Source organism: Homalodisca vitripennis, chromosome 2 (genome assembly GCF_021130785.1).
Source record: "Homalodisca vitripennis isolate AUS2020 chromosome 2, UT_GWSS_2.1, whole genome shotgun sequence".
NCBI classification, from domain to species: domain Eukaryota; kingdom Metazoa; phylum Arthropoda; class Insecta; order Hemiptera; family Cicadellidae; genus Homalodisca; species Homalodisca vitripennis.
In genome coordinates, this window is record NC_060208.1 from 45,316,070 (window position 1) to 45,338,441 (window position 22,372).

The window sequence follows — 22,372 nt, forward strand, 5'->3', positions numbered from 1 at the left end:
CAAAGACATGTGAGAATTTACAAGGTCTTACTTAGATATCATCATTTATTTAAATAGACTTAAGCGAATACAATCGTAAAAAATTACTAATACAAACATAAACATAGGCAAGGTTATAATTGGTGTACATAACAAAAAATTGCAGTATTTATTAAATTGTTAATTTTATACCAAATACTTATTTGTTTTACATTTTGATGTATTTTTACACAGTTTTCCACCAAGAAAGATAAGCTTTTGTTATCAAATAAAGCTTTTACTTTTTTCTAAATAATTTATTAACTGTTTCACATCCATTTCAAAATGTTTCTTTCCAAAAATAACTATTATGAAATTACTATGCATTAAAATAAAAAGTTGTGAATATATGCTAATATTGAAAACTAAATAAATCTATTAAATAATAATAACCAATCTTTTATTTTAAACATATTTTATAATACTAATAAATTACTGTGAAAAAATTACATTCACAATTTTTATGCCTTATTTGTTATTGAAACTTCCAAGATTTTAATTATTAGCAAAACATGTACATAAAAAGTATGTCTAATTGATTTTGCAAAAAGTATAGACCATTGGGCATTAATCATCAAAGTTACAAAAATATATAATCTTTTTGGTGGAAACCCTGTATTTTTTATCAGCTGAGTATATTTTGTAGAGCTCAGACATTTCAGAACTTATTGTAATGAACAACTTTAAATGCTTTATATTCTCAATTAGGATATTCATCAAAACGAGCACTACAAACAGTAGCCACTAAAAATATTAAATCTGCTCAAGTTTTAAATCAAACTACTGGGCACACTTTTATGATTTTAACGATTACTATTAGTCATAAAGTAGTAGTAATTCTTCTTGTAATCTGCCAACATTTTGTAACTAGTTTTTAGTTTTAAATAAAACTTGAAAAGAGTTTTAATATATGTGTTTCATGAGAAGCAGAACATTATACTAAATTGTCATTGCAATACTAAAAACACATTTTAACTACTTTTTATTGGTGTGTATTTTTATCATTCAATATATAGGAATTATCTGCCTTTACCTTCATCACAGATAACTCAATTTGGGATATTCAAGAGCAACTGTAAATGATATGTAATTAAGAAATGCTTGTGAACGAAATGTTTTGTCCTTGTACATTTTGTACATATGAGTAGAATTCATGAAGATAAAACCGCTTCAATTTCTGAACCAAATCAATGTCTTTTTATCAATACTTCCAATTCTGTGCTAATCTCATCATTAAGGGCAAAAATGTAGAAAAAATCATTTTACCACACATTTGCTGATGACTTTCACTTATTTTCTCTACTCCACCAGAATGTTGTGCTCTTTCTCATGAAGATTTTCTGATGAGTTGACTATGTCTCATTATTCCTTTTCACATTTTCTAGAATTCAATGTTAGGCCACTTCTACTTGAGCTACCTTTGTGAACATTTTTCAATTTTCTTCAGCAATCAAAATTGCTTCAGTATATCTTTCCTATTACAGAATTAGGAAAATATAATTCAACTAGTCAAGGTATTAAAACATCAATTTGACAATTTTTCTTTAATTCTGTCCACCTCATACTATAGAAATTCACTCATTTATGCTGTCTAATAAGATCCTCACGTAGGAAATTCAGAACAAATATAATCAAGGTAGAAATTGGCTTCTTTTTCCACCAAACAAATAAATCAAAAGTTCAATGCAGGTTAGCCAAATCCTGTTTTAACCTTTGAGTCAATTTTTTAAATAAAGATTATTAATGACAAACCTTTTAATATTTTCCAACATTATTGTTATTATTGACACAAGTGAAATCCATTACCACATAAAAATGAAATATTTTAATCAATTTTACTGTATTTTATTTTTATGTAAACAATTATAAGTTTTCTATCACAGATTTATCCTGGATCAACAGTTTACCAGTTTTACATCTCTTTTAAAATGTAAAAAAAATTCAACAGGGAGTCCTTTCAGTATCTGTAATGACAGCTACCTTCATTTTTAAACAACAATTTTACAAAAATGTGAAACTCAGTGAAGTAACTACAAATATCACCTAAATAACACAAACAAAATACCCTTACACTACTACAACTTTATGATATGCTTAAGTACAAAACTCTAAATAATATTTAAACATGAGTAATGGAAGTCTGAGCAAAAATATACTTCAGTGTAACTTGTTTATTTATAATTATTTATAATAATTTGTATAGCCTACTAGTATCACATAAGTACTTTAGGTACTAATTTATTTCAACCCAATTTAATGTTAATGAAAACTTTTTTGTTGTTGCATCAACATCTTTTCATATTTTATAAACATTTATAGATTTAAAAAATCTAATAATTATTTTAAAAGTAAGTTTGAACGTTTGTACCCTTCAGTGTATCTGCTAAAACAGCTGAGTCCATCACAACGAAGCATAATATTAATAAGCCGAATAAATATAAAATATAATAAAATAAAACTGCATTAGGTATTGTTGGTTTAGTTGCAACAGTTTTTCACTTTGCCATTCTGCGACTTCAGGCACACCCGGTCCAGACAAGTCCGAGCGTGTAGTGACAGAAGCCAACAGATAGTGATTGGAATGTCTGCTTTAAGCCGCCATCTCCAGCTGCTCTAGGTCCTCCATCCGTGCCAGTGGCGCTTTACGCATCTGCAATAATAACATAAATTCAACTCACATGTGCCTTAGAAATGAAGAAAGTCTAATAAATAAAAGATATTGCTCAACCCAAAATCTTGTCTTAAAAAATTATTTTTATATGTTGAACCAAAAATAGTGATATCTAAAATTACCTAATTTATTAAATAATTTACTTATTTTTTTATAAAATTGAACAATATACATTCATTAACTTACGTAGAACATAAACAAAATTAAATACAAGGGCTATCTAGAAAGTAGATTAAGTTTTGCTCTGCAGCCACTAGGGACTATCACGGTCATTTTGATTTCAGGGCATTTCTCCACTCAGTGGCTATCCAGCCGTGCTAGTGAGAGGTTACTGTTATTCCTTGTTGTTTTACATTAGCAGTTTGAAATGTGTGACACAATTGAAATCCCATGAATTATGAAGTGCAGTCGGTAATACGGTTTTTTGGCTAAGCACAATAAACCACTTGAGATTGAGCCAACTCTGTGAAGTTTAAGAGAATGATGTGCTTACTGAAGGTCGAGTGTATTACGTTTAAAAATTACCGAACTTTCACTTAGTTTTTCTCAAATTTCAAGGAGTTTGTTACACAAAAGTCTTATGTAGAAGTTAGGTTACCATAAATACTATGCGAGATGGGTACCAAAAATGTGAACAGAAACCCATAAAAATCAGTATATGGCTGCTTCATTGACATTTTTGGACACTTATGACAAAGATGGAGACTCGCTGCTTGATCAAATCATTACAGGAGACGGGAGTTGGGTAAAAAACGTGAATTGCAAAACCAAATTACAGTCTATGGAGTGGGACACTCTGATAACGACACAGAACTGCAGGAGGGTGTGACTACCTGATTGAAATCTCAGGTGACAGAATCATAAAGCTGGGATTTCAAAACTAGTTCACAGCTATGATAAGTGCCCAAATTTGTTTGGTGACTATGCTAAAAAATAGTATTTTAGTGTCACTTTCAAATTTATATAATACAATTATTTTATTGTACTTTTTTTTATCAACATCAAAACATAACATACTTTTTGGATAGCCCTCGCACTAAGTACCTTTACTGTAATTAATACAAAATAGCTTTTCCAACTTTTAAAACTGTATTGACCTAATATAATTACTTTGTTGCTACAACTGGTTTACATAGCTTGTTTATAAAACCTGCCTATAAAGAAACAATAAAAAAATTTGGTGAAATTTATCATTATTAATGCAAACACTTTATTGTGGACAATATGAAACAAATAACTAATGATATTGGCAAATGAAGAAATTAATTATTTGTATTCATCATGAAAAAAGGTTTAATAAACAAATAATTTAGGACTAACATTATTGCTCTTATAGAGGTTGTAACATTCTTATTGTATTAGCTTTGGATATATATTTTTGCAATCTTGTGCTTTGCTTCAGACACCTAAGGACAAGGCACTAAACTTATTGGTTTACTTCCATTAATACCTTCCCTTCATTGGTTGTTAGGAATTTGAAAGTTTACAGGGAGGAACAACTGTTTGATGCCAAAACAATTCAATCTTGAATGAACTTCATAATGAGTTGAAAAGGATCACAGTTTTTAAGCTTATACTATTGCCTCCATCTAAGGATTTTCAAATTTTATCACTATTTACCACTTACAAATTTCAGAAGAAGTCTTTAAAAATATCCCTATTCAAGAAAAATATTCAATCAAGATGAAATTCAGTGTTAACTACAATAACAATAGGAAAAAATCATTTAAAACCATGGGCAGTAAAGGATGAATGGTTTACATGTCCTTTCTACAACTATATCAATCAAAAATATTGATTCTAATATGGAGCCATTATGTTGATTCAATTGAATTTGTGAATTGATTTAAATTGTGAAAAATTCAATTGAACTGCTTAAAGAATATGTTCCAGCATTACATACAAGTGGCCCATAAAACAAATTCCACTCACAAAATTCATTCCTAAATAATCATTACCACGTTAAAAATATATTCCAATTATTTTTCAAATAACTGTAGCAAACAATGTGCTACAATGTTTTTATTTTGTTGGGTTTTTTGCATAACTGATTAAAAATCCTAATTTAACAAAGAAAACTTCTTGAAAGTTAGTATTAAAATGACAATATTAAAACTAATGTATAAATATTGTTTTCAAAATGTTCATGGGGTTTGTTATATATAGTTTTGAAAACAGAACCAAATGTTTGTTTTGTTTTTTTAACACAGATGGAAATTTTTATAAAATAAAAATAAACCAATAAAATAATTTAAATTCTAGTTCAACCAAATTATTTAAAACGTTTTATACACAGTTTTTTGTGACACTGTCAATACAAGCCGATAGTATAAGAACTTTTAACAAAATGGAAAATTAAATTAAATTAAAAGTTTTGGAATTCAAAACTAACATTAGGATTTATACAATCAGCCAAAAAATTACTAGGTACCTTAATCCTTTTGGGGTAACCACTTGATATCAATATTATTTTTAAACTTTTATGTGTTGCTCTATTCAATAGTGTTGAACATATACTACACTCTTGAGTATTTATGGACATTTTTCTTAATTGTGATTTAATTTGCATTATAAAATATAAAGCATAACAGGAATGATACACACATTTAGTCACTGTTAGGTGTAAAACAATTAACCTAAACACTTGTTATGGATTTGATCTGCTCTCTTTTTCAGCTGATATAATCTAAAACAAAATGCAGAATGGTTTAAAAACACCAACACCAGAGGACACTACAGAGAGGTTTTAAATCAAATCCAACACCCATGTTAAATAAAGCACAAAACAACAACAAAATCATAACAGCACAACATATATGTGCAGATTACTCAAAAACTAAGATGGCAGTTTGAAACAGAGGACGTAGTAGCAAGAAGGTGGGGGAGGGGAAAGGTTGCCGGCTATTGAGATTTTTATGCCCTAAATGTTGAATCTCAAAATATTTTGAGCCCATATCTTGGTATTAAAATAAAAAAAAGGGCAAAAAAAACATAAAAAGAGCTAATAGAAGATAAAATTACATTAAACTGCCGTTGTAAAATGAAGTGAAATGGTTACAAAACACATTGGATATTGAGTTTTTCTTATATTTAACTATCATGCCAACTGCTTTATATACGGTCTCTATAGATACCAAATTTAAGAAAACATTTATCTATGGAACCTTATTCAATTATAAACAGTAAATAAATATGTGGTAAAAATATCAAGGGCACATACAAATTACTGTGAAATCCAAAACTGGGAGATAGTGCAGTCAATGAGTTACCATTAGTTGTCAACCATAATACTTCCCTCATCCTTCACATCATCATGTCCTTTATTGCAGATCATGTCACCCTATCTTCCTGTCTGACCTATAGGGCTTGATAGCCCTAACTCCGCCTCTTTAATAAAGGAATTTTTCATTAATTCATTCATTCAGTTCGTTCAAATGTTCGTTTTGTTTTTTTAACACAGATGGAAATTTTTATAAAATAAAAATAAACCAATAAAATAATTTAAATTCTAGCTCAACCAAATTATTTAAAACATATAAATAATACAAATAAATACACATGTATGTCCTGTTATTTTAAATGCAGTTTTTAAAATATTGCATTTCAGTTATTTTTACACTTAATGATTACAAAGTCACAATACTCCAACAGTCCTTTTAAATTTCAAACAGATAGGATACGAAATATATTTAAATAGTGAATATATACAGACTGCACTGTACTTAAGAAAATAGGTATTAATACTACTTTATTTCATTTTATGGTGGGTTTCACCAACAATATCTCTGTTGTGTAGTTTATGCTGGCTTAAGCATTGTGTAGTTTATGTTGTCTTCAGCGCTGTGTAGTTTACATTGACTTTAGCACTGTATAGTTTATATAGGCTTCCTGTGTAGCTTATGTGGGTTTCCGTGCTGTTTTTTTTTTTTTTTTTTGCTGTATGCTAACCTTTTTATATTTATGTGTTAGGTTGTATCACCTGAAGAAGAGAACAGATAGCAGTTTCTAAAATTTTGCATTGCAGTTATTTTTTACACTTAATGATTTTAAAGTCACAACAGCCCTGCAGTCCTTTAAAACTAGTTAAATACATTAAAACAAAGAACAATTTTATAAATAAATGTACTTAATTTTCAAAGTAACTACATGTGATTTTACATTATAGAGTTTTTCTAAGTGTTTCCTCAAAAAGTTTTAAAATTTGAATGTTTGCTTAGTATTTTTACCCACAAAAAATTCAAAACGTGTATAAAAGTCTATAAAATATAAAGAAGATAATATAATCCTGATAGAAAAATGTAAACCACACAAAATAACCATCACAATTGTTACATGTGAAATTGTCAAACAATCCACTAATATTGAAGGGATGATAGGATTTCAAACATTTGCCATTGTTATTTGCTAAAAAAAAGTAATCAATAACTATACAAAAATTAAAATTAACTTATAATGGTGGTAAATGTCCAAAATCTTATCATACCTTTAAATCGTACATTATCAATAACAAACTTTAAACAAAGAATAACAACTCTTGTTTTAAAAATCATCTGATATTTAATTTTGTTACAATCAACTGATTGTGCAACACAGATAAATAATTTTCAGCTATTAGCTGTTTTAAACAGTAACTGTTTTTTATAATAGGCCATTAAACTGTGGGACATGATTATACACATCAGTATAAAGAAAATATGTAACAAAACCCAAAGTAAAATTGCGTAACCATCAGAATTTTTTGTCAATTAAAATCAATCTTAAAAAGTACAAATTAAGTACATTTAATAACTTGCACATACACTGTTTTGGTTATGAATTAAAATTAATTATTATTACCAGTTGATTTTTAAAACAGCTGACTGTTGAAAATGATTAGCTGTGATTTACAAACTATTACTTGAAATTAAATATTATTAGCTGATTGTTAAAACAACAGTTGGTAATATTAATAATTTCACATGTAACTGGAATGATAAAAAGTAACAACCTCAAATCCAAAAAAAAACTGTATAACTCTTGTTTCAGTTGTTATACAAACGTTTTTGGGTAATTTAACTTTAGCAAACACACACGGGTAGACAAATAACTAAACATTCATTCATTCTTTCATTCATTAATAGTAACATTTTCTTTATTTTCATTTTTTTATATTTGGAGGCATATTTTAAATATTCCCATAAATATGTACAGTGTTATTAATGACTTTACATGTATTAATAATTATAAGTTTATATTAGGGAAAATTCTGTCTTCTTAAGTGGCTACAACTTTTCATGGTACACTTCTGTTCTAAATAATAAAGCCTAATTCAAACAAAGCATTAACAACTCTCTAAAAAATTACTCACTCAGTCCTGGAACTAGCCCAATCAGCAGCAAAACAATTATATTATTTTAGTTCTTTAGTAAGTAAAATCAATACGTTACTTTAAAAAACCACTATATAAGAGACTAAATTATATGATAGATTACAAGATATGTTTTAAGGCATGAAACTTTAACGTTTTAAAACATTAAATGAATTTTTGAAAAATCTAATATTTAACTATCGTTATGTAAGATTCATGTGGATAGTACAGCAACAAAATTAGACTAATAGCAGAAGACAAATTATTAGTTATGTTAAGAGTGTTGTTACGAGTGATACATTAGCGGTGAATTTGTCCCAACATGCTTACAACCCAATCTACCCACGTGCAGCAATGTGTTTTGATGTGTAAAGCAAATATATGGACTAGAAGTGATACAAGATTTGATAGTGATCAAAGACAAAATAAGACTTTTTCCTATAAAAGTTGTGTTACAGCCTCTCATCGATTCACCCCATTAGAGTTCCATGTTAGTATTTTGCAAGCCAATTTGTTGCTGGTTGCAAAGTTTTTCAGCCTACTGCTACTGACAAAGCCGCACAATTATCTGATTGTTTCCATTTGCATTTTTTATTAAAATAAGAACACACTATAAATTGTACACCTTGTACAAAAATATCAACAAACCTTTCACAGAAAAGGCTAGGCCTAATACATACATTCAACTATGGCACTTGTGGCACAATATTTTGCATTTAATGTACTGTATAGTGAAATAATACTTATACTAGTACTAAAATCTGTACTATTAAAAACTGACTAAAACCAATTTAGTTATTTGCTTTCAACAAATAAAATATAAATGGTTATTATTAAATACAATGTAAATCCAAACCGTCATAAACAACAAGAGACATTGTGTTTTGGAATAATATAATGATCTGCTGATTAAAGCCATCTGTTAGAATTCAATAAACAGCTAAATAAAAGAAAAAAGGTGATTAATATAGATTAAAATATTGTCTCCTGTGTTTAGTGAGACAGGAAACTACCTGAAATAGTTCCAATTGTCAGTACTAGATTGTAAAGGCAGGTATTCAGTCTGCTTACAATCAAAACAGGCATCGAAATCACAACATAGTCTACTGTTTTATTTACTAAGGAAACTCCTTATTGCACTTAGTCGTAAAAGGACTTTTATGCTGCTTCCGGAATAACAGGATATTTAGGATGATTAATTGTGAGTAGAGACCACCTCCTGTCGAGATTCCATGAGAAAGGATAACGGGCACTATCTCAGCCATATCACCTTGGAAGAAGAGGTTAGCTCTGGTCCAGTCTCATCCAGTCAAAGCGGACAGAGACGACTGGGGGAGACAATATTCCCTCATGTTTAAGTTTAAAAAACTTTTGAACACTAAGGGAGTCCAACCCACTCCAAGTCATCATCTGCAGTAAATTATACATATCACTCATACTTTCTTACCCCAATATCATGAAATTTGCAGTTAGTGATGTACCTAGTATAGATTATACAGCTGGAAGTGAACTCCCCTGGGAACTCACAGCAGTATTACTAATGAATTAATTAGTCATGATTGTCATTAAAAATCATGTTAAAGGATTAAAAATGACTGCGGTTAACAAAATTTACTTTTTTTAATAGCAGCTTACTATTTCTAAAAATTTCTAGGCTTACTTTGGAGCAATATAACAAAGAACTTGAAACATGAAGCAAGCATGAAGAACTTTGAGAACTTTTTTATTGTTTTTTTTTTTGTAACATATAACATTGGCAAATGTTTGAAATCCTATCGTCACAATGTACTTTACATGTCAAAAAATAGTCAAATATTAAATAATTCAATGAGCTTGTAAATTATAATTCATCAAGGTTTGATTTAATAAAGCTGAAATTCAAGGATTATTGTTAGTTGATAAGTAAATCATAGGCTTAACTTAAAACTAGCCTCTAGAGCAGTGGTTTTACCTGGAGATTGCGACTAAGACGGGGATTCGAAAGGCCAAAAAGGGGTCAACAAGGAATAAAAGAAACTACGATTTTCATCAAAAAATCTTAACGGTTTATCCTTGAGTCCATGTTTGGTTTTCAAATAACCTAACATGTTCAATGGTTTCATTGATCAAGGGACAGTAACTTCATTTAAACTAACTCAAACAAAAACAAGATTAGATTGGGCAGACAGAGGACCAAGTCATCGGCACCCTGAGTTAGTTCATAAAATCTCTCACAGGTGGCAGCATAGGCTAATTGCACTATAATGCAAACAAAAAACATTATATTCAGATTTCATTTTTACATTACGTAATACCTATCAGTTTTACAGTCGTACTTTTTTATAAGTGGATGAGTAAATTTAGTTTTTATCAAGATATTTATTTAATGAGGTAATACCATAAAAAAAACACAGCATTTTAAAGGAAACAAGCCCTATTTATTTAGTGGTGTCAAACGCTTAATCCTCCTCCCTCCCCCATCGAATAGCAATTTACAGTCTGGGGTCATAAAAATTTCAGACACAAAGATAGAGTCTTAGGGTCTGAAAGGTTAAGAACTCCTGATCTAGGGTTCACTGATTTGAAAGAAACAAGTAGTAAAGACACCTATATTGAAATTTTTAATTGCAATGCAATTTTTCGCAACCAATAAAGAGCATTCAAGTTGTCTCTCCACTTAGAGTAGCAGTCAAAGTGGGAAACAGGAATGCCAATTCACTTTTTCTAGACACTGTTATCATTATATAACTGTTGATAATGTATTGAGTACTATATTATATATCTATGGAAACTGTTGACTTGCTGAAGGGAGTGGAGGAAGGGACTTATTTCAGGTTTAGGTTTGGAGGATTTCTTTCAAATCAGTGGACCCTAGAAGGTAGTTTTCAAGGTAAGCCTGCTGATCAACTAGCAATAATAATTTATTAAACTAGTTATTCTAGACATTTATATTTGTATGTAACGACCAATGTCTTGCCCTAGTATGACTAAATATGAAAATCTTGACTAATTAACTAACTTGTAATCCTGCTGTGTGTTCCCTAAAGGGTTCACTTCTGGCTGGTTTATACCTACCAGTAGAAGCTATACTAGGTACAGCACAAACCAATGTGTCAGTTTCTAGGCAACCCAATAGATGTCCAGGAGCAGCACATCACTAACTGCAAATTTCATAATATTGGGGTGAAAAGGGTTGGGCGATAGGTCTAATTTATTGCAGAGGATGACTGTTGGAATGGGTAGGATTCTCTTAACGTTAAAGTCTCCCCCGGTTTTCCCTGCCCACTCTGACTGGAAGAGACAGGACTAGAAATAGCCTCCTCTTCTTCCAAGGTGGTATGACAGATAACGCCCATTATCCTTCCTAATGAGATATCCACCACAAATGACAAACATTTTGAAGAACATTTTGGTGTTTCCTCTAGTTTTTGTTTGAATCAATAAAATTTAATTAAAACTTATCTATATATTTTTTCTATTAATAAATAAACCCAAAATACAAATGCATTGTTACCAAGAAGTACCATATTTGCACAAATATTCTAATAATACACAATCATACTTTCTGGGAAGACAGTATAAGTTACGAGGCCACGCTAGATTAAGAGTTTTGTTTGATGGAGTTTAAGAGTTATAATTTTGACTACGTTAGTGATTATGGGGATGTTAGAATATGCGGTATGACCACTGAGCAGGCAAGTGTTAGTGCGTGCAAACCGCACACCACAAGAGGCATGCCACTTAGTGCTGCTAGACGAACCACCTGCCCTACGTATCAGGGTGTACCTCGGCTATGTAGGGGGACTCGGCAGTGCTGGGTGGGGGAGACTCCTCAGCTGTGGGCACACAGACAAACTCACACTACTCTCTACCACTACCACTACCTCTAGGCTAGGCCTCTGCAAGATATGTGCAACTACCATTTATTATTAATTTAAAATATTATTAAGTATTTAAATTTGCAGTCAAGTTTAATAATACACAGAATATAACATTGAAATGTATATAATTTTATACATTTATCATATATAAAACTTTGCAGATAAATAAAAATATTTGAAATTAGTAATACAAGTTTGTAAATAAACAATATTATAAAATTTTGTTATGAATATAACAATAATAGGTTCACACAATATTTTTTACATACAATTTCTGGTTACCTTAAATAATTTAGTACATTTTTTGTCTTGATTTGGTTGTTTTTAAAATTTATAACATGTTGGCCGTTGGCTTTAATTGAACTAGATTTAATGCAGTTTAACTAGATTTACCACCATGGACCAATTTAATCAGTTATAAAATTTATTCCAAGCACCACCACGGGCCAATCTAATCGACCATCAGAATTGACTCAAAGTCCAACACCTGTTTTTAATATTAAATGTAATTTTGAACACTAACTTACACAATGTAAGAACCCAAATGGTGTTATTGTGACCCAACAGTAAGAAATTAACTTACTGGTGTTTTACAAAAAATCTTTTTTGTTAAAAAAAAAAAAAACACTTTTACTAAAGATCATATTGGGTACATATTTCTTTGTGATTTAAAATAATCGAACATTTACAAATTTATTAAAAAACTAATAATGAGCATTGCCTAATATCAGATAAAATTAAAACCTCATAAACAAGATTATATAATGGTCCAATATTTCTTTTTTAATTTTCAATAATTTAAAAACCACTGACACTAAACATATGCATTTTATTAGGTCTTTAGCATGATAAATATCTTTTAGTTATACAAACCAAACCTATAATTTTCCCCTGACATGGGATGTTATAGAGCAGTCGCATCTTTCTGAACCATAAGTTATTTTTCACATATAACAGCAAAATTCCAAGCACAGAGTGGTAATATCAATCATAGACAGAAATCTCACAAAAGCCTAGCCTACATTACACTAATACTAGACCCCAGTTAGAGAGCACCACTAGACTAAAATTGACCACACATAATTATATGCTAATTTAAGGTGGGGTGTCACACACTTGAAAGCACAAGTTTTTAATTTGTATGGTTTTCTTTTTTAATGTATTAAAGCAAAATATATATCTTTCTACGCTTTTATCTTATATAATACTTTTGTAGGCCCAACCAAAACCTCCTATGAACATATTTTACAGGTTAAATAATACATTTTATTCATAAATGGACTTAAATTATCAGTTAAACTAAGATTCTAAAACTAGCATGCAAAAACTGTATTTTTCTGTGCAAAACTAAACAATCTCTAAAGGCTATAATAGATTTATATGTGCCTCATCACATATAAAAAATTTTTTAGCTCTTTGAACTGTAGTTTGAAATGTTATATTAAATTACAACTCGCAAAAAATATTATGTATTTTAGACAGAAAATATTGACTTTTCCTCTACAGCTTATAAAGAATGAATTTAGATGGGAAGCAAAAGGGTAGTGAGAGGAATTCACAACAATTACAAATAAAAAACAATTTATGTTTTTGAGTGAGTCTAACAGTAAGAAGTTGATTGTCCAAGTTTCACTACAGCCCCATTCCCTTACATCTATTCACTTTGCTACAGAGAGATAACTTAAAAACCAATTTTTTAAAGAATGATTTGTCATTTTCACAAAAAAATCCTTATTTGTGTGAAACCTCACGAAAATCAACAGTAACAACTGACAATCAATAGCTGTTAGAATGTTGTACTAAAAATTAAATTATTTAAATTTACAATGGCACACATTCACAGTTACAACTCCACGAATTAAACCAATATAAAAATCAGTATTTGTTAGTACTAATAACCAATTAAACCGCACAATATGTGGCTTTGTTAATTAGTGATCGGATGGATAACATAGAGAAATACCCCAATATGCATAGTTCTTACTTGTACAATAATGAATTCAATTCTTGTAAATACGAGTCTGGCAAGCAAATATGGGTGCAAGTAATGCACCTGAACATTCAGTCTTTAAGAAATAAAGTTAACAAATTAGTAGATGTTTTAGAAGAAGCTAACAATGATACTTTATTAATTAATGGCTTCTATTTACAAGGTACATCTGTATATGCCAAGAAATTTTCAATTAGTTGTTGCGTATTACAGATTTGAGTCCTATGGTGGTGTCTTTTTTTTTAGTTAAGAGTTTACATTAAATTCAAAATTATTAATAACTCCCATATAACCTTAACTCAACTTTTATAAGTTATATGTGAACTCTTTTAACATTTATCTATATATATATACAACCTCAAATACTAATTGCAGGATATTTTGTACATATCTAGAATCTCTCCTTTTTATGCAATAAGGACCCTTACAGTAGAATATTTCTTGGAGCTGATTTTTAAAGTGGATTATTTAGATGTTACAGATATAGAAAAAATAATGCTTATTCATATTCAAACCTTTTAATTTATATCATATCAACAATCCTCCAATCAGCAGAGTAAATAAATAAATAATACTTTTTGTCGTATGAACTCTTACCAGTTATTAACAAAGTCAATAATAACAGTCAGTTGAGACTAAGTCAAAAAAAGTTCCTAAGACTATACAAGAGTTAAAAATTTTAATAAACATACTTTAAAATAGATTTTAACATGCTTTCCCGGTTTCAAATGAACATATTTGACGTCATATTCTTATTGAACATATTCTTATTTTGAAGAAAATCTATGTAAAGATTTTGGTTGATCTGCGTAATCAAAATATGATTCCTATTTTTAGTTCATCACATAAATACTAGATACTATTGTAATATAAAGTTAAGGGTTGATGTGTTTACAATTTTAAAACATAAACAAAATATGGTTTAAACAAACAAAATAAGCCAGTTGTAAAATGTAGTTTTAAAAGTATTTATAGGGTATTTATCTATTAAGATTATTAACTTATAGCAGATTTTAACTGATATGAAAATATGACTATATAAAGTTTTATGAAGTCTATAAAAATCAATTAAAGCATCATAATATTTTTGCTTGGTGTTATATTCATGTGATTTATGTTTGATAAGATGAAAATTTCTTAATATATATACAACCAAATCATATATGTAAATATTAATTACAGTTTGTATTTGCAATTTTTAAACAGGAACTTACAATGTTTCATTGAAGGTGCCTGTGACATTATTTCTAACTACTTTCTTTTGCAAAATCAAGATTTCTCCTATCCTACTGCAATTACCATAAAAAAATAATAAACAAAAAAAAGTATACAATATCTAAAGACAGAATGGAAATAAGCAATTTGTGGCTTTAATGTAATGTTGGTCAATACATTGAGTTAATCATCTTAAAAGAAAAATTACTCTGGATAGTCTGGAAGTAATGTAATTGTTATGGACTACCCAAGAAAGCGCCTTAAACAAATGAATTCCAAGGAATTTAACATTGTCCACATATCTCTGTGAAGAATCAATGCCACAAGATCTAAGGCTGAATAACATTGTTTAAGTTTTATCTACATTCAAAAGGAATCCATTAGTTTCAAACCAGGTTAAGGCTTTATCAATAGTATTTTTGAGCTAATAGTTGTGGTTGTTTTATTTCCGGGTTAGTACGAGGGTAGTTCGGAAAGTAAGGTCCGTTTTTTTATTTAAAAAAAACCACAACAGATTTTTTTTTAATTTGTTTTATTTGATTCCTGACATTAATCACTATTTTTCTATATAATTTCCACTTTTGTTTAAACACTTGCCATAATGATCTACAAGTTTTTAAATGCCGGTGTCATAGAAGTCGGCCGCCTGCGACGATAACCAGTCTTGTACTGCTTTGTTTCACCTCATCATCAGTGTCGAAGCGCTTCCCGCCTAGGAACTCTTTAGGTAGCGAAACAAGTGGAAGTCGCTCGGCGCCAAGTCTGGGCTGTATGGCGGGTGTTCTAGCTGTTTCTAACCAAACGATTTGATGAGATTTTGGGTTTGGTTGGCAGAGTGGGGTCTGGCATTATCATGCAGCAACGAAACTCCAGCTGTCAATAGGCCACGTCGCTTGTTCTGTATTGCTCATCTAAGGTCAGTCAGGGTGTTGCAATAAGTGGCCGCATTTATTGTTGTTCCTTGCTCCATGAACTCGACTAGCAATATCCTACGTCTATCCCAAAACACTGTCGCCATAACTTTGCATGTGGACAATGTTTGTTTTGCTTTCACTTTAACAGGTGACGGCGAGTGACGCCACTCAATCGACTGGCGTTTCGTTTCTGGGGTTATGTGGGAAACCCATGTCTCACCACCTGTCACAATGTGGTCTAAAAGGTTATCACCTTCCTGATGATAATGGATCAAAAATTCAAGAGCTATACCCATTCTTCTTTTTTTGTGTTCCTCAGTAAGCAGCCTGGGAACCCAACGTGAGCACAATTTGCGAAAATCTTAAATTTCAGAAACAATTTTAAACAATGTGGTTCTACTCACGTTTGGAAATTCTATTGCTAATGAAGAAATAGAAAATCGCCGATCTCCACGAATTTTTTCATCGACAGCTTTCACCAAATCTTCGGTGATCACTGACGGCCAACCAGATTGTGGTTTGTCATGGACATTTTCCCGTCCATCTTTAAAAGCTCTCACCCACTTCCGCACTTTGCTGTCACTCATTGCATTTGGACTGTACTTCACTTATCTTTCGATGAATATCCGCTGCTTAAACGTTCCTTGCTGTCAAAAACCGTATCACAGACCGTATTTCACAGTCGGTGGAACGTTCAATAATTTTATTAAACATTTTAAAAAGGCACAGACAACAGCAGACTACAACGATTTCACTGCAAATGGCGTCATTCTGCGCGCAATGCATGCCGGGAGTCAGGGCGCATGCGCATTTCGCTGCTTGCTTACTGTTTGTCTGGTTAACGCGAATCGGACCTTACTTTCCAAATTACCCTCGTATTTTAAAAAGTTGTGTCATCAGCTTACAAGTAAGATCTGCAATGCACACAGAATGGTAGATCATTAATACAAATTAAAAACAATAAAGGGCCTAGTACAGATCCCTTAGGGACGCCATATTTTATATTTAGTTCTTGGAACCACTGCCCATCAATGAAAACCTTTTGTTTTCTATTACTAAAATATGATTTGAAAAAAGAAAACCGGGTTCCGATTACGCCATAAAAGCCCAGCTTCATGAACAGGTCAGAGTGTTCCACACAGTCAAAAGCCCTACTCATGTCACAGAAGGTGACAAATACCTTTCTTTCAAATATCACTAATATCTCAGTAACCAACTTATCAATTGCATCAGAAGTACATTTTCGTTTTCCAAATTCAAATTGTGAAATGTTAAGGAATTTATTATATTCAAAAATAGAAATTAAGCTGGTTAAAGACCAAACTCTCAAATATTTTTTAAGATTATTGGAATTACGGATATGGGGCGATAACTTTCATGCATATCTTTTTTCCCTTATTAAAGACAGGGCAGATTCTAGAGATCTTTAGTTCTTCAGGGAACTACCCTTCAAGAAGCAGAGGTTAAAGCAGTAAGATAGGGGCTCAGCAAAGTTAAATATATTTTTCTTAAGAAAATTATTAGACATAAGGTATACATCATTACTGTCCGAGTTCCTCAATTTTCTAGTAGCTCCAATAACATAACTCGGTGTGATAAAATGCCAGGTAAATAGTACAGGAGTGATGGATGTCATGTTTAAAAAATCTGCTGAGGTGTGAACATTTGTATTAATTTTTGTCTCAATGTTTTCAACTGATTCAATAAAAAAAGTGTCAAAAGTATCTAGAGAGATTTTGGTTGTTTTGGACTCAACTGAACATTTGTTGATGGTTTTGATTACTTGCCAAGCAGTTTTACATTTATTTATACTGTTTTCAATGAGATTTGTATTATATTCAATTTTAGCTTTCTTGATTGATTGTTTATACTGATTTTCAGTTCACAAAATGCTAGCATGATCTCATTTGAGGCATCTGCATTATTTTTAACTAATTTATCTAGGAATATTAATCTTTCTTTCATATGTTTTAGATCACTACTTTACCATTTGTTTTTATGTTCTTTACTATGATTTGGTTTTACTATCACTAACTTTGAAAGATAGGAAATATAGTTTCCCAACATTTTAAAGATTGTTTTAAATATGCTTTCTGCAGTTAAATTAACGGAGCTAAAATTATTGTCCCATTTGTAACTTCCAAGCTTCTTGTCCACTAAGCTACTTATAGCTTATTTTGGTAAAATCAATTTTGAGTAAGAGTTAAGAACGTTCCAAATACTGCAGAAACATTTGTACAGTTAGTTCTGGAGAGTTCTTGCATCCAAAATAAGACAGTTGTTGTGGTTCCTAACTCTCCATAGTTAACCTTTTAATAGATGTTCATAAGAGATTTTACATGGGCCCAGAACAATCCGTATCAACATAGACAGACAAATTCTGTTTGGTTATAGAGATACTTACGCTCCGAGGGAGGTGTGATGAGGGTGGTCTCGTTGGTGGTGATGACCGTTGTTTTTACAACTACAGATTCGGTTGTGGTCTCCAGCTTGGTTGTCTCGTTGCGGACCAGCTCAGTTGTCACGATCCGACTTTCTTCAGTAGCCGAACTGCAAAATCCAGTAAACTATAGATGTTGTATTGTAATTCCCAAAATGTCCTTTATAATATTTCTTTTCAGTAGCAGGAGCTGATTGTGGAAAGAATTGATACAGATATGTTTGTTGTGCAATAACTGGAAATGTGAGTATTTTTTAGCAATAATTATAGTTGTAGTTTGAATAAAACTGTACTTATAATCATCATTTGAAAAAACTGTAGTGGTTTTCTTTGAAATTCATATGACATAAAAAAGTGGCACTTAAACAATGTTTTACCATATATCAAGTAAAATTCAAAATTAAATTTTGTTCAAGAGTAGAGAGAATATTGTCAATTTTTAGACCTACATATATACTAGCAATTACCCGCAGCTTCACACCAAAATTCCTACTGAAAAACAGGGACAGCTAGACATTTTTTTTTTTAAATTACATTCTTAACTTATCTGAGATAAGTGATTGTCACTTCCATCCACCTCCTGATCCATTTGAGATATACATTTTTAAGAGGACTCTGAAGTCTGAGTGTTTACAGTTTTTATAAGTACTTGTGAAATAACTCGAATTTCTGTACAATATTTTATGATTATTTATTGATTAGCTTCAAAAATTTCAATAACACATGAATTATTATCCATTATTGAGGAATCCTAATTTTGAAGTCCTAAGATTTCCAATTAACATACTTATGATGAAATAAATGGTGAGACTATGTAATTTTCAAGAATATTTTATTGTCATCACACAAAAAATGTTTTGACAAAGTCATAGTTTGATCAAATATGCCTAAAAACATACATAGGAATATAAATTAAATAAAAATATCAAATAAGCCCATAAATTAACCCTTTCACTGGATAATTTTCAAAAATGGTGATACAAATTTAATTTTTAGTATATGAATTCTTTAATTTTTTTAATGAATTTTGATGTAAATAATTTTACGATCCAACTTCCGGTTACCAAGATATGGATCGTCCCATATATGGGACACATCCACATAAAGGTCGCTTATAGTTAAGATAATTTTTTTTTAAATTACGATTCTGTTGGGTAAAACTGCAATAAAACACAACGTTTTACATCATTTCTTCAATTTATTAGTGTACAGTTACTTGCCACTGAGTTATAATAATAAAACCATAAACTAAAATTTCAAATTTTTTGTTTTTCAAAAAAGTTTACCGTAAATACAAATTTTCACAGGTTATTATAACTGGGGGTAGCATAAAATGTTTTGTCATTACAGTTTATAATATTTCCAATAATGCTGCCCACTTTAGCACACTTATTTGCTGTGGAATTAAAAAAAACAGTTCCTGTTTCTAGCAACACACCAGATGACTGAGCACTTTGTGCACATTACAAAGGTTTTCTGCTTGCAACCAGGGTTTTTACCTCTAGAGTTATTCCTAGAGTCATCAAAGAAGGAAGGTGGTTTTTACCGTCCCCCCTGACATCGTCTACCGGTTTGATAGCATTCTGTCTCTTAGCAGCTATTGGAGGAGGTGTTTCATTGGATGGTCTGCCACGTTTTTTTTTAGATGTCTTTCCACTCACAATCAAAACTTCTCCTACATGCTGACGAAATTTGAATAAGTCAAGTTTTTGTTTCTTAGGAATTTTTAGTTGTGTGGCATCCCTAATATACTGAAGCTAAGCATTGGTCACTGCCAGGTCGATGGCATGTGTGATCATCCTGAGTGTCCATTTCTTGCTTCTAATAAATGTTCTATAAATAGAAACAAGAAAGTCAACCTTATCCACTCCTCCCATACTCTTGTTGTATCTTTGAACAACTTCAGGTCTTTGGACTTGAATGTAAACTTTGTTTTTTTTTGTCCCATCGCTTGCAAGTGTCTACTTTTCCTGAGCCAATAAAGTTTGAGGCCAAATTTACAGTTGAATTATCATTCCACTGAGTCAATATGATTCCATCATCACTAAGGAATTCATAGAAGGATCCTCGACCAAGAGCTTTTATTTCTTTTTTTGACAATATTGGAGGTTTTGAAAAGCGATCAGGCATAACAGTACCGGCAGCATATATCCCTACTGAAACAACAATCAGTTGAGACACCATTGTGTGGATTTGTCCCATATGTGGGACGATTCATTAAATATCACCATAGTTAACATTTCGCTACTAAATCATCTGAGAGATATTTATTTGGATTGCACATATCATATATTTTGTGAAAACAATTTTTATTTGACAAAATAGTAAAATGCCAAACTGTTATAAACATAAATAGTACCTTACTCATCGATAAATTTAGGTTACCTTGTTTTGAGTGGGAAAGTGTATTTTAAGTTCTTTTCCAGAAATTCCAATAGAGTGTACCACTGTACAACATTGTACGGTAGTCCTATCTAGTGGCAGTTCAATGCACTCCAAGGCCTAGAGTAGCCATTTATTAATTTTTAATATTATTACAAAAATTGTCCCATATATGGGACAAATCCAGGGAAAGGGTTAAACAGTTGCCTAAAATAATACAGCTTATAAAATTATCTAACACATAAGAAGTACAGTATTACTTTGGTATAAGGTATTTCTGGTGCTTTTGTTGTTTGCCTTGATTTTGGATAAAGCAAATATATATATATATATATATATATATATATATATATATATATTTAAAAAGTTATATATATATATATAAAACTTTTAGTAAATGACTGTACAAATAAAATTGTTTTTGAAAAATTGGCACTATATTTTGGTAAAAACCGTCTTCAGGTGCATAAATTGTAAAATATACTAAAGAACATAATACAAACAAAAGTAAATAAACAGTGAATAAATAATAATAAATACAGATGAAATGAACAAAATAATTCTTCCATATGTTGATTTCCAATTTAAACGTTTTTGGCTAAGTTATCTGATGTTAAGTCCATGTGAAATTTTGCTCTTTAAAACCAATTGGTTTGCTTGTTCTAATGTTCTGAGGTAAATTGGGTTTGAATTTTGAGGCACTGGTCAAATAGGTTTGACAGAATATATATTTTCAAAAGTGTCATTGTGATTTAGACCATGAGTGACAACTTCTTACTTTTTCTTTAAATCTTGGTGCTTATAATCAAATCGGTAAGATTAGACATTGACAATATTCACTCTAATCTTGTTAGTCATTCTATTCTAATTAACACTAACCAAACAGTTGAAAGGCATCAGCTGTTTTGACATGATCGTTGCTCTTGGCTTATGCACCTGATGTTTTATTAGTGTGTTTTTATTTCAAAAGTATTAAAGACTTAACCAAACATTTATGAATGATAGATTCTCTCTTAACAATGTCAATAGGCTCCTAAACTCTAGAAAAATCAACAAAGATGTGACTTACTTGACCAGATGGTCCTTGACCGAGTCTATTGTGATGTCACCGACGCTACTCAAGTCAAGGTGGTTACACGTCAGGTCTGCTTCGGGTAGTCCGTTCTCCCTCACCTCCCCTACATGGACATGACAACACCTCATCAACACATCTGCCTTTCACTCTTATCTTTTTATAAACTAGTTTATAAGCATTAATTATTTTAAAACATTTTAAACATTTTAGTCCACTCCAAAGTTTTGTTTTAGGGCCAATTTTATATTCGCCAGTAGTCAATGTGTGAAAATGAATATGTTTTCACTACAAAGTCCCATCATCGAAATCTTTCTCTCATATATTGCGATGTCCATTTCACCCTACAAAAACCAATCTCAATCTTCATTTTGAAAATATTTAAGAACATTTATTTTTTTACAAAAGGCTCTATTGTTTCTACGAGCAAATACATTCTGACCATCACAAGTTATTATAACAA

The 22,372-nt window shown here is 30.8% G+C and overlaps 1 protein-coding gene across 6 annotated transcripts in view; it reads right to left on the minus strand.

Moving 5' to 3' along the window:
* Positions 1-1,598: 1,598 nt before the first annotated feature.
* The window catches only part of LOC124356169 (lethal(2) giant larvae protein), a 76,443-nt gene continuing 55,669 nt past the window's right edge, over positions 1,599-22,372 (minus strand). For 2 of the 6 annotated variants that reach the window (XM_046807334.1, XM_046807330.1), the window contains exons 19-22: positions 21,907-22,015; positions 18,420-18,565; positions 11,802-11,851; positions 1,599-2,668 (exon numbers count right to left, since the gene is read on the minus strand). In XM_046807334.1, the coding sequence (XP_046663290.1) occupies positions 2,609-2,668; positions 11,802-11,851; positions 18,420-18,565; positions 21,907-22,015 (365 nt within the window). In that variant the 3' untranslated portion in view covers positions 1,599-2,608. Of the gene's footprint in view, positions 2,669-8,036; positions 8,049-11,775; positions 11,852-18,419; positions 18,566-21,906; positions 22,016-22,372 lie in introns of all 6 variants that reach the window. The other 4 variants (XM_046807333.1, XM_046807332.1, XM_046807331.1 and 1 more) reach the window with 4 other exon arrangements.